Raw genomic sequence first — 12,973 nt, forward strand, 5'->3', positions numbered from 1 at the left:
TATACTGTAATTCCATAGACTGAAGCTTTATCCATAGACACAGTGGGCTGGAAAGCCACTCTGCTCAAGTTGTGTGGCTGAATTCCAAATCGCTTTAACTCCCCTATATAAGTGCACTATTTAAGGTTGGGAATAATAGCTCATGCAGCCTAGATAGTGCGCTACATATTCCATGTTGTGTCATTTGTAATTCAGCCTGTAGCATCTTCAAGTGTTGGATTTAACAGTAACTATATCCAATAGCCAATCACAAAGCTATTAAGTTGTCACGTGTCGCTTCAATCGCGACTGCACTCGTCAACAGTCGGGGGATATGTGCGTGCCCTGTCGGGAGTCGGCTCTGAAATGGGTCGGTTCGGTACCGCGTGGATCGCCGTGGTGTGCGGCTAGCTTAAGTCCATGCTTAATCTGGCCTCTGCAGTAAACAAAGGTCGCACGTTTGACGTCAGGGCAGATTTGTTGTCATTTTTTGGCGCAGATTGTGACATTCTAAAACGCAAACCTCCGGTTATCTCTGTCTACACGAAAAGGCATACACGGAGTTTTCAAAAATCTTCACTTTGCCCGGAGTTTTTTTAAATATTCGTTTTTGATGTGTTTTCATGTGGATGACAGGCCAAAACGTAGAAAAATATCTTCGATTTAGCAGATACCTGGCTACGTGTGGACGGGGTCTTAGTGCTACTTTGAATTTATGTTTGAAAGTTTTAAGTGAAAGTTTACAAGTGAATTATCTGATTGATTTTGATCGAGTTTTGAGGTTTTAAGTGAAAGATTACTAGTGCAGGGCTCAACATTAGCACTTGCCTGATGGCCTGGCGGTGTTTTTTATGTCTTTCGGGCCACTAAATTTGGCCAAACAGTGGCCCGGGCGGGCCAGTACGTTTTTGATACAAATTAACAAATTTTATTACTCATATTTTATCCAGAATTGTGAAGAAATTGTTTGTAAAATGCACCTTTTCGATACGAGGTCTGCCATCTTTGTTTTCGTCACGCTCCGCTCCGCGGCAGGAGTGTGTCGTCTTCGTGCATCTTCGGAGGTGTTCGGCGCTGTTCGGAAGCGTCGTTTTGGCGGGAAAATAGCATCTTGTAGACGAAGACGGTTGCGGCAAGGAGACCATCAGAACGGTGAAATTCAAATAGAAATATGTTCAAACTCCACGCTCCCCAACCTGACCAAGGGCCAGGTAAACAGTTTAAATACGATCGTGCATAAATTAACTACCGGGTGTTAACGAACAGCTTCATTTTGAACTCGGCAGCCAATCAGAGCGCGTGACGTCACGCTCGGTTTACAACTCGCCAAATCGTAAAACAGCATTTCAACACACGCGCTTTAGCTTCAGATGGTGTAAAATCGTTCAGACTTTGTATATTAATATGAAAATTTCAGGATACACTGCCAAGAAATATGGCTACACGTGTATCAACTTTTAGTGATTAAAGAATGAAGTATAAATGTTGGTTGCTATGACTGAAATAGAAGAACAGATAAAATAATGTGGTAAAATAGATCTGATCCCATATATTATATTATTCAAATAGCCAAAGATGATGAAATCTATCAAAATAACCAAACTAGGTCTACATTAGTTCATCACAAGGGTATCTGCTGTTGCCATGGCAACGGTTTATGCAAATGAGCTGAATTTGCAAAAATTTACTACTAGTTCCGCCAAGGACATATCCTGAAAATTTGGTGTTGATATCTTGTCTTTATTAAAAAAATACAACATTTCACCCCTTTTTGGCTCACCTGAGCATACCTGTTAATTAGCTAATTAACAGGTAATTAGGGTTATAAATCACCCCCGAGCAGGTAAGACTTTTGCAAAAATCTCACTAGATTATTACCCAAAGTCCACCCTTTCAGGAAATGTATGGTTTGTCAGTGATTCTCATGATATTTTATTAATTAAGAAATAAAGCTTCTTCATGGGCAATAAAAATGCCCATTTAAATCCAGCATGATAAGGGTTAGTATGCCACCCTCACCTTTCATCCAGACTTGGGACTGGCCTGTGTGTGTCTTGTGGCTATTATATAAAGGTGTATTTAAAAAGTTCATTGTACTTCTATTTCTATAAGAATATCTACAGTGGTGAGAATTCAATATCTACAATGTTGAGAATATATGAGCCAAAGTTGAAACCATGACAAAAAAGGAAAATGTGTCTACATCACACAGGGTGGGTTACAGGCAAAGCTTATTCTATAAACAAGTTAGTTGCATGGTGAGGCAAAACTTTGCTTATTCTACAACCCCGATTCCAAAAAAGTTGGGACAAAGTACAAATTGTAAATAAAAACGGAATGCAATAATTTACAAATCTCAAAAACTGATATTGTATTCACAATAGAACATAGACAACATATGAAATGTCGAAAGTGAGACATTTTGAAATTTCATGCCAAATATTGGCTCATTTGAAATTTCATGACAGCAACACATCTCAAAAAAGTTGGGACAGGGGCAATAAGAGGCTGGAAAAGTTAAAGGTACAAAAAAGGAACAGCTGGAGGACCAAATTGCAACTCATTAGGTCAATTGGCAATAGGTCATTAACATGACTGGGTATAAAAAGAGCATCTTGGAGTGGCAGCGGCTCTCAGAAGTAAAGATGGGAAGAGGATCACCAATCCCCCTAATTCTGCGCCGACAAATAGTGGAGCAATATCAGAAAGGAGTTCGACAGTGTAAAATTGCAAAGAGTTTGAAGATATCATCATCTACAGTGCATAATATCATCAAAAGATTCAGAGAATCTGGAAGAGTCTCTGTGCGTAAGGGTCAAGGCCGGAAAACCATACTGGGCGCCTGTGATCTTCGGGCCCTTAGACGGCACTGCATCACATACAGGCATGCTTCTGTATTGGAAATCACAAAATGGGCTCAGGAATATTTCCAGAGAACATTATCTGTGAACGCAATTCACCGTGCCATCCGCCGTTGCCAGCTAAAACTCTATAGTTCAAAGAAGAAGCCGTATCTAAACATGATCCAGAAGCACAGACGTCTTCTCTGGGCCAAGGCTCATTTAAAATGGACTGTGGCAAAGTGGAAAACTGTTCTGTGGTCAGACGAATCAAAATTTGAAGTTCTTTATGGAAATCAGGGACGCCGTGTCATTCGGACTAAAGAGCAGAAGGACGACCCAAGTTGTTATCAGCGCTCAGTTCAGATACGATTTTTATGGAATAATTAATTTTTTCCAAGTTGATTCCTAGTCAATATGAAGCTCCTAATGCTTTCTCTCTCATAAATGGTTAAATACAGAAAGCGTGTTGGACGTATTTTGGGTGCTATAGTCATGATAGTAAGTATATTTGTTTTCAATACTCATACACCAAGTTGCCAAGTTTTCCAATATATTATTATTTGTTGAAATTATATTATGGTGCTCTGTGTTGTTCTCATTTATGTATTTAACAACAGTATCAGAATACTTGGGCATACATGTCAACCCCTACGGATTTCCCGTATTCCCTACGGATTTTGGCATTTTAAAAATGGTACGGGCGTAGTGGTATTCGACTACGGATTTTTCTACATCTTAAAATTATTTTGATTTATTACCATCAAAAAAATCGTCATGAAATACGAAGACGCATGGGAGCCGCCATTTTCTACATTTAGAATTACTCAACCGGTACTTCCGCTAGTACCAACAAGCCATTCCGAATGTCTGAGCATGCGCAATTGTGATTTTCTTGCACACCAAGCGGGAAATAACAGCACATGTAGCATAACGATAGACAGGTCAAGATGTCGGCACCACCGAAGAAAAAACTCAAAACATCTAAAACTGGAGGTCGCTTTCTTCCCGAATGGACAGAAACATTCAATGGAATAATTATCGCTTCCAAAATGGGTGCTGAGTATGTCAACTGCACAATTTGTTGTAGAGACGTGAAAGTGTTTGCCTCTGGAATTTACCACGTGAGGGAACACGTGAAATCTCAAATGCATGTAAAGAATGCAAACCAGCAAAAGAGACAGCCGTCAATTAATTTCTTCACGCAGAAGCCAGCAAAGGTTGTATCTGACATTAGGTATTAGGTAAGATCTGATACATTTTTATTATGCATGAAATATTACTATGGATTTGGTATGGAAATTATGGATTTCTTTCCCAGGGAGTACAGGTGAGAGCCGTGAGGGGTTGACATGTATGCTCGGGTCTTGAAATAAATGCACATTAGTCATGAACAATGGTAACTACTCTCTTTTGTGTTATTTTTAACAGAAGTAAAATTCATACATGAACAAATTTTGGCGAGTTGATTTTCTGTTTGGCGAGTTACTTTGGAAGGTAACTAGTCCGGCTGGCTGGTGAAAAAATATATGAATTTCTAGGCCTGACTGGCGTTCCATTCCACCGGCAGAATGGAAATGGACATCTTCGATCAGTATGAACAAATCAGTTATTTTACTGCCATAAGCGTGTCATAAGATTAGTCAGGACGCCGCTGGGTTTCTGCGTGGAGAGTATCGTGACTGTGTTTAGCTGCTGATGAGCAGGGCAATGGGGAAGGGGAGGAGTGTGATTTTCCCCCTGCTGGGCGAACAATTCACACCTCTCAACAGTCCCATGAGTACAGAGATGAAACACACAGCACAACGATAGCTGAAGAAATACTAACGGAAAAACTGCAAACTCTTAAAGCGATTATCCAGGGTATTTTGAAATGACAGGGTTATAAAATGTCATCATTATACATGAAAGGAGAACTGAAGTCATTTTTAAACTTGCTTTATTTCTTAATTAACGTGTTCTTCAATTACGTTTTCAGTTTTAGTAACCTTATATCTTGACTCGTATTGGCAACTAATTTTTCGGACTATAAGTCGCACTTTTTTTCATGGTTCGGCTGGCCATGCGACTTATACTCTGGTGCGACGTATATATGTGGTGTTGTTTTTTTTCACCGCGAGAGGGCGCTATGTAGCTTTGCATGCAAGTATGTGCCGTCTCATCTCATCTCATTATCTCTAGCCGCTTTATCCTTCTACAGGGTCGCAGGCAAGCTGGAGCCTATCCCAGCTGACTACGGGCGAGAGGCGGGGTACACCCTGGACAAGTCGCCAGGTCATCACAGGGCTGACACATAGACACAGACAACCATTCACACTCACATTCACACCTACGGTCAATTTAGAGTCACCAGTTAACCTAACCTGCATGTCTTTGGACTGTGGGGGAAACCGGAGCACCCGGAGGAAACCCACGCGGACACGGGGAGAACATGCAAACTCCACACAGAAAGGCCCTCGCCGGCCCCGGGGCTCGAACCCAGGACCTTCTTGCTGTGAGGCGACAGCGCTAACCACTACACCACCGTGCCGCCAGTATGTGCCGTGTACTCTATTAATACCACTGAAAGAAAAAAAAATACCGTTACAACTGACAACAAAACAAAGCATTTTTAAAAATAACTCTCCTTCCAAGATGAACTTTATTCTTCGTCTCTGATGTTATGGTGTTAATGGTCTGAATAACATTTAATGTTTTTATCTGATATGACGTTAACTGGCAGGCGCACTTTCTGCCTGTTTTTTTTCTCTGAGCGGTGGTTGTTGATTTTTTTTTTTTTCACTAGACGGTTGTTTTTACTACCGTACCTGTTTTTGGAGATGATATACCTATAGCCTACTTGACCTCTGATTTGATGAAATAAAATTCGACAAAAATGAAGAATGACACTCCTCGATGATGACTACAGCTTTAATAACACAGATGAAAGAGCCATGGGGCGATAATAAGCCCTACCGGTAAAAATATTCTAAAAGCAAACTGATTAATGCATCAGTAATAGGCTACTAATATTAGTTATAATAATAATAATAAATGCCATTAGTAATAACGATAGTGGTAGTATTAAAGATAGTAGTAGATATTTAAAATAATCAGACTAGGCTACTTACAGGGCAAAGGGCGCGTTATCACTGCTCAGCTGTTCGGTTATTAAATAAACAATGCAGTCGCGCAGTAACCACACGCCGCTTATCAGATACAATCACAGATTCTATGGATAGAATAACCCTTCAAAAAAGTGCGACTTATAGTCCGGTGTGACGTATATATGTTTTTTTCATCTTCATAATGCATTTTTTGGCTGATGCGACTTAAACTCCGGAGCGACGTATAGTCTGAAAAATACGGTAAATGTTATCCTTATCGGCCTGTTCGGTTTTTAGCCGTGTTGAATTTAGTTCGTTTGGTCCACGTCAGGCGTCGCTTATCCGTGCGATCTTCACGAAGTATTGCACAGAAACGAGTTTAAATGACGATTACTGCCTACTTTTTTCAAACTTTCCTGATTGCTATCAAAACAAACAAAACTTCGGGCTTGATTACGTCAGCATTCGAAAGAGGACACGTGCGTCTTTTGACAACCCCGGTGTCCGAAATCGCTCCCTACTCACTATATAGGGCACTGTATAGTGAGGACGCCTTTTTGTAGTGCTGTCCGAAACCTTAGTGAGGATTATTTACACCCTATATAGTGCACTCAAAGTATCCCACAATGCATCACGAAAAGTAGTGTACAACGATGGTCACTAACCAAAGCAGTATATCCCATCGTGCATTACGGTCACGCTGAAAGAAATCAAATTAAAAGTCTCAAATTTGATTTAATAAAAGGCAGCGGCAAAGAAGAAAGTATTCAGCCTTGATTTAAAAGAACTGAAAGCTGCAGGGACTTTGTATTGATTAATGTGGGAAATGCGCTCAGTATAATATGGATTTATCACAAAAACACATGCATGTGTTTATTATTTTGAAAACTACCAGCCGGTTGATCTGGCACGTTTTAATTGTGCGACAGTAATGACGTAAATACCAGCGCAACGGACTGGTGTCCGGGGAGTGCTTGTTGCTGGTTTTTTGTGTTTTTTTTTTTACCAATGAGCTCACTATATAGTCCTCTATGTAGAATTCCCTATTTCGGGAGTAGGGAGTAGTGAACGAGTGAGCGATTTCAGACACAGGGTTGATGACTTTGATTTCCGCTGTACGTTTTACTTCCGTCCTACGATGTCTCGCACAGGTCTCGACGAATCTCGTTTACGGCCGTTGCTTTGACATATGGACTGATGTATTACAGAGCATATTTCAAAACACTCGTAACTTGCTATAACAGCCACAAAATGGCGATCAAAAATGCATTCCGATATTTAATAAAATGACAGAATTTTGATGGTAAAAAAAAAATTTGCCTTCAATTCTCCTTTAATACAAGATGTTCCAGACAAAAGAATTTCAGCGGACTTGAGCTTAAAAAAACATGTTAAAGTTGTAACCTCAGTCCGTCAGGCCATTTCCGTGGGCGTGGCCATACTGGATTAGCCAGATATATGGATGTATTAGGAGACAAAAGCAAGGGTGGCGCTGCGTGACGTAGGATTCACGCATCAAACAGATGGAAAATAAGCAGGTAAAAAAAAAATATATATATATATATATAATATAAATTTTTTTAAATAAACAGGCAATAAACTAACCATTACTTTATTTTGATTCCTTTTCTAATACTGCATTGCCATAAGTTTTGTGGAGAAATACAAACAAATCGATTGAGAAGGCATGCTAGACCATAATATTATACTATAGTCTAGTTGTCACAACAGAAGGACTCTGAGGTGTGCTCTGGACAGCGAGCGCTCTGAACTGACTCCCACGTGCACGGGATTAAAGGCGCAATCCGCACGCCTGAGTACGGACTCAGAATGCAGACTTGCTTTGCGAAGTATTGCGTTGTTGTGACACATTACCGAGCCTTATTTCCTGACCGGTTTCCTGTTCCTCGTTTTTGACCCTGCTTCTGTTTGTGCCTCGCTCGACCTGTTGTCCGTTTTTCCGGTCACGATATACGCCCTGACAGAATACTTCGCCCCGCTGACATAGTATAGCGTGCACTTGTACACCTCCACTGTGATCGCCGAAAATGACATCACACACGATGGAGTTAATAGTCCCGTCTATTTTCATCACTTTTTAACGGTTATATCGTTAAGAACAAATTCAAAATGCAGCTTTTTTTAAAACTAAAAGACCGACATAAAGACCAACTTTAAGCTCAATTTGTTTATTTACGAGATATTTTCTTTAAAGCCCAGAGTGTCTGCTTTCATATAAGATATTAGTCACTACCGCTGAGCAGGACATCACAAATTCAATGCTCAGAACAGGCTTCATGTTTGAGCCTCTGGTAAAAGAGTTAAACGACACTGTTTTACTCGTCTGTCATTGCAGGTTATGCCGGCGTCGTTCGCTACAGAGGCATACGGATCGGTGGCCTTTCTGGAATTTTTAAAACGCACGATTACAGAAAAGGTAAAGCAAATATTCCAGCTCTCCAAACTTGCCACGCCCACAGCTAATGTGTTAACTCTTAAATCTCTGTGTTTATAGGGCACTACGAGTTTCCACCATACAGCCAGGAAACCCTGCGCAGCGTCTACCACGTCAGAAACAGCGACGTCTTCAAGCTGAAACAGGTAACACGTCCGACTAAGAGTAAAGGAGTTAGAAGGAATTTTTTTTGATCGAGTACAGATACCGTACTAGCGAGCACACTTGAGTCCTACACAAGCACACTTGAGTCTGTTTTGTGACTCGAAAAAGATGATGCCCAAAGCTGTCGCACGCATACATGTCAACCCCTCACGGCTCTCACCTGTACTCCCTGGTAAAGAAATCCATAATTTCCATACCAAATCCATAGTAATATTTCATGCATAATAAAAATGTATCAGATCTTACCTAATATATGCACTAGTTTATTTCTGTACATCCATCTGTACTGTTAACACTCAATTAAACAACAGTCGGTGTTTTCTTAACCCTATATCAGTTCAACAAAATTTAGTGTCTCTTCTCACATAATCCAATAATGTGGGGTTCACTTAAAAATATATCAAAATTTTCAATTTGTATCAAACTTTAAAAAAAAATATTTCAGACATCAATACGAAAGGAAATATTAATTCCACATAATTACAAATGTTTTTAAAACAAATTACATGCAACTTGTATTAAAAGGAATATTTCAGACATAATTAACACAAAAAGGATAATATTTATTTCTCATAAATAACATACTTAAATGATATGCAACTTTTTAACATGTACAACCCCGATGCCAAAAAAGTTGGGACAAAGTACAAATTGTTAATAAAAATGGAATGCAATAATTTACAAATCTCAAAAACTGATATTGTATTCACAATAGAACATAGACAACATATCAAATGTCGAAAATGAGACATTTTGAAATTTCATGCCAAATATTGGCTCATTTGAAATTTCATGACAGCAACACATCTCAAAAAAGTTGGGACAGGGGCAATAAGAGGCTGGAAAAGTTAAAGGTACAAAAAAGGAACAGCTGGAGGACCAAACTGCAACTCATTAGGTCAATTGGCAATAGGTCATTAACATGACTGGGTATAAAAAGAGCATCTTGGAGTGGCAGCGGCTCTCAGAAGTAAAGATGGGAAGAGGATCACCAATCCCCCTAATTCTGCACTGACAAATAGTGGAGTAATATCAGAAAGGAGTTCGACAGTGTAAAATTGCAAAGAGTTTGAACATATCATCATCTACAGTGCATAATATCATCAAAAGATTCAGAGAATCTGGAAGAATCTCTGTGCGTAAGGGTCAAGGCCGGAAAACCATACTGGGTGCCCGTGATCTTCGGGCCCTTAGACGGCACTGCATCACATACAGGCATGCTTCTGTATTGGAAATCACAAAATGGGCTCAGGAATATTTCCAGAGAACATTATCTGTGAACACAATTCACCGTGCCATCTGCCGTTGCCAGCTAAAACTCTATAGTTCAAAGAAGAAGCCGTATCTAAACATGATCCAGAAGCGCAGACGTCTTCTCTGGGCCAAGGCTCATTTAAAATGGACTGTGGCAAAGTGGAAAACTGTTCTGTGGTCAGACGAATCAAAATTTGAAGTTCTTTACGGAAATCAGGGACGCCGTGTCATTCGGACTAAAGAGGAGAAGGATGACCCAAGTTGTTATCAGTGCTCAGTTCAGAAGCCTGCATCTCTGATGGTATGGGGTTGCATTAGTGCGTGTGGCATAGGCAGCTTACACATCTGGAAAGGCACCATCAATGCTGAAAGGTATATCCAGGTTCTAGAGCAACATATGCTCCCATCCACACGACGTCTCTTTCAGGGAAGACCTTGCATTTTCCAACATGACAATGCCAAACCACATACTGCATCAATTACAGCATCATGGCTGCGTAGAAGAAGGGTCCGGGTACTGAACTGGCCAGCCTGCAGTCCAGATCTTTCACCCATAGAAAACATTTGGCGCATCATAAAACGGAAGATACGACAAAAAAGACCTAAGACAGTTGAGCAACTAGAATCCTACATTAGACAAGAATGGGTTAACATTCCTATCCCTAAACTTGAGCAACTTGTCTCCTCAGTCCCCAGACGTTTACAGACTGTTGTAAAGAGAAAAGGGGATGTCTCACAGTGGTAAACATGGCCTTGTCCCAACTTTTTTGAGATGTGTTGTTGTCATGAAATTTAAAATCACCTAATTTTTCTCTTTAAATGATACATTTTCTCAGTTTAAACATTTGATATGTCATCTGTGTTCTATTCTGAATAAAATACGGAATTTTGAAACTTCCACATCGTTGCATTCTGTTTTTTATTTACAATTTGTACTTTGTCCCAACTTTTTTGGAATCGTGGTTGTATACTTCAGACATTAATCATACAAAGGAGATAATTGTGCATAACATTAGAGTTAAAGAATTTATTTTTATTCATATATTAAAGCCTATTTACAAATACATAATCACATCAGGCATTTAATTTTTTTCTCATCTCTTGATTTTAAACGATCATCTCATTTATTAGTATTACGATCATCATGCATCTTTAAAACAAAGTTATATTTCAGAAATCATTCATACAAATAGAAATGTATTTATTCTATATTCATTAAAATGGACATAACATACTTACTGTAATACTTCATCCAAAGTTTTGAAAACTGACTCCGCTGTACCAATGTTACACACTGGCATGTCCAAAATTCTGGATCGAGCCCCAACATTCACATCAAAAATTTGGACAAGCACTGCCAGTCTCTTGTCACTCTTTTTATCATTGCTTTCATCAATCATTACAGAAAAGGGCATAGTCTTACAATGATCTATCACTGGAGAAGTGGCCTCTGGTGCTAGACTTCGTTTTATAATCTGAGTCGCCTTGGTCCGTTTACAGCTGAATTTCTTTGCTAGGTCACTATCTGGAAATAGTGTAGGGACGAGTTCCGTGAAATGGTCTGCGACGGACATCGGGAGGTTGTGTTGAGCAATGAAATTGCAAAATGCCACTTCTGATTTTAAGGGTGTTTTCACACTTGGTCCCTTTCAGCCATCTAACCGAACTCAGATTGATGACTCGGCATTTTTTGCGCGTATGTGAACACTCCAACCGTACCCAGACCCCTCTAAAGCGAACCGAACTGAGACCACCTCAGGAGGTGGTCTCAGTACGGTTCGCTAAAAATCAACGGTACGGTTCGGCTAATCTGCGCATTGTGAACAAAAAGCGCACCGGGTTCACTTCGCCTTTTTCACTGTAGTTTAACCTTCGTTTGCCGTAGTTGGTCACGTGACTGTAGCAGGGAAACTCAACTTCCTTTTGGAACTTACCACAGCCGCTGGAATAAATTTATTTTCCTTAATCCGCACTATTTTGATCAAAGAATACAGCAGGGCAAGCATGGCAGCAGACATTTTGATTCAAGAGAAAATTACCCAGAATTCCGTGCACTGGGGGTCTGAGGGCTCTAGAGGACCTGGTGTGAACAGAAAGAGGACTGAGGCCCCATCAAAGCTTAACTGGACCAGAAAGAGAACCCAGTCCTCTTTGTAATAAATTCAGTGTGAACACAAAAAGAACGGAGTTCTTTTTCTGTTGGTCCACTTTTTGGTCCACTTAAAGGGGACCAGGTGTGAAAACACCCTAAGACTACGTTCAGACTGCACCCTGAAACGACCCATATCCGATTTTTTTGCCCATATGCGACCTGTATCCGATTTGTTATTGACAATCTGAACGACACAGATCCGATTTTTTCACATGCGACCCAGGCCGCTTGGATATGTGGTCCTAATTCCGATGCATATCCGTTATTTTCACATGCGACTGCAGTCTGACCGGACAGGTCGCATTCATGCGACCTACACGTCATCAACAAGAGACAAACGTCACTATTCTGCGTTGGCTAATCCCGCCTCTTTGGTGGAAAACAACAACATTTGTACAGTTTTCAGAATTTAAATAGACTTTTATAGAATTGATCAAGCTAATGGTGGATTTGGTAGGGACCTGGATGTTGATCTGTTAGCCTGATTAAATAAAACAGTTTCTATAACTGATTTATAACTTAAACCATCCTGTATTACAAGATTATAAGATTGTTCTGGAAATTTCCAGTAATTTGACACCTTCGGTCTCATTAGTCTGCTGCCCACATTAATCAGATTACTGTGTGAGTTCCGCCGCCGCCACAAAAACCACATCGCCAGGTCTCGCCTCATCTCCATGCTTTACTTGCAAACTTGAAGAGTGCGCTTTTTTTTTTGTTTATGTATTACGTAGATGTGCTTATTACGTGTCAATTTGCGCATGCGGGACACTTTTGGGTCGTTTTCCGTTCATATTGGAGATCGCATACAAGTCTCATATAATTGGTAATGTGAACGGCCTAACAAAAAAATCGGATTTCACAACAAATCGGATATGGGTCGTTTCAGGTTGCAGTCTGAACGTAGTGTTTGATAGTGTCAGATACAACCTTTGTTGGCTTTTGCATGAAGAAATTAATTGACGGCTGTCTCTTTTTTTATTATTCCATTGAATGTTTCTGTCCATTCGGGAAGAAAGCGACCTCCAGTTTTAGATGTTTT

The 12,973-nt window shown here is 40.1% G+C and overlaps 1 protein-coding gene across 1 annotated transcript in view; it reads left to right on the plus strand.

The window, feature by feature from the left end:
• The window catches only part of dbr1 (debranching RNA lariats 1), a 50,764-nt gene that overhangs the window by 15,305 nt on the left and 22,486 nt on the right, over positions 1–12,973 (plus strand). Inside the window, exons 4-5 of the mRNA XM_060929352.1 lie at positions 8,262–8,342; positions 8,421–8,506. Of these exons, the coding sequence (XP_060785335.1) occupies positions 8,262–8,342; positions 8,421–8,506 (167 nt within the window). The remainder of the gene's footprint in view (positions 1–8,261; positions 8,343–8,420; positions 8,507–12,973) is intronic.

The sequence above is a fragment of the Neoarius graeffei genome, chromosome 9 (genome assembly GCF_027579695.1).
Source record: "Neoarius graeffei isolate fNeoGra1 chromosome 9, fNeoGra1.pri, whole genome shotgun sequence".
Lineage (NCBI taxonomy): Eukaryota > Metazoa > Chordata > Actinopteri > Siluriformes > Ariidae > Neoarius > Neoarius graeffei.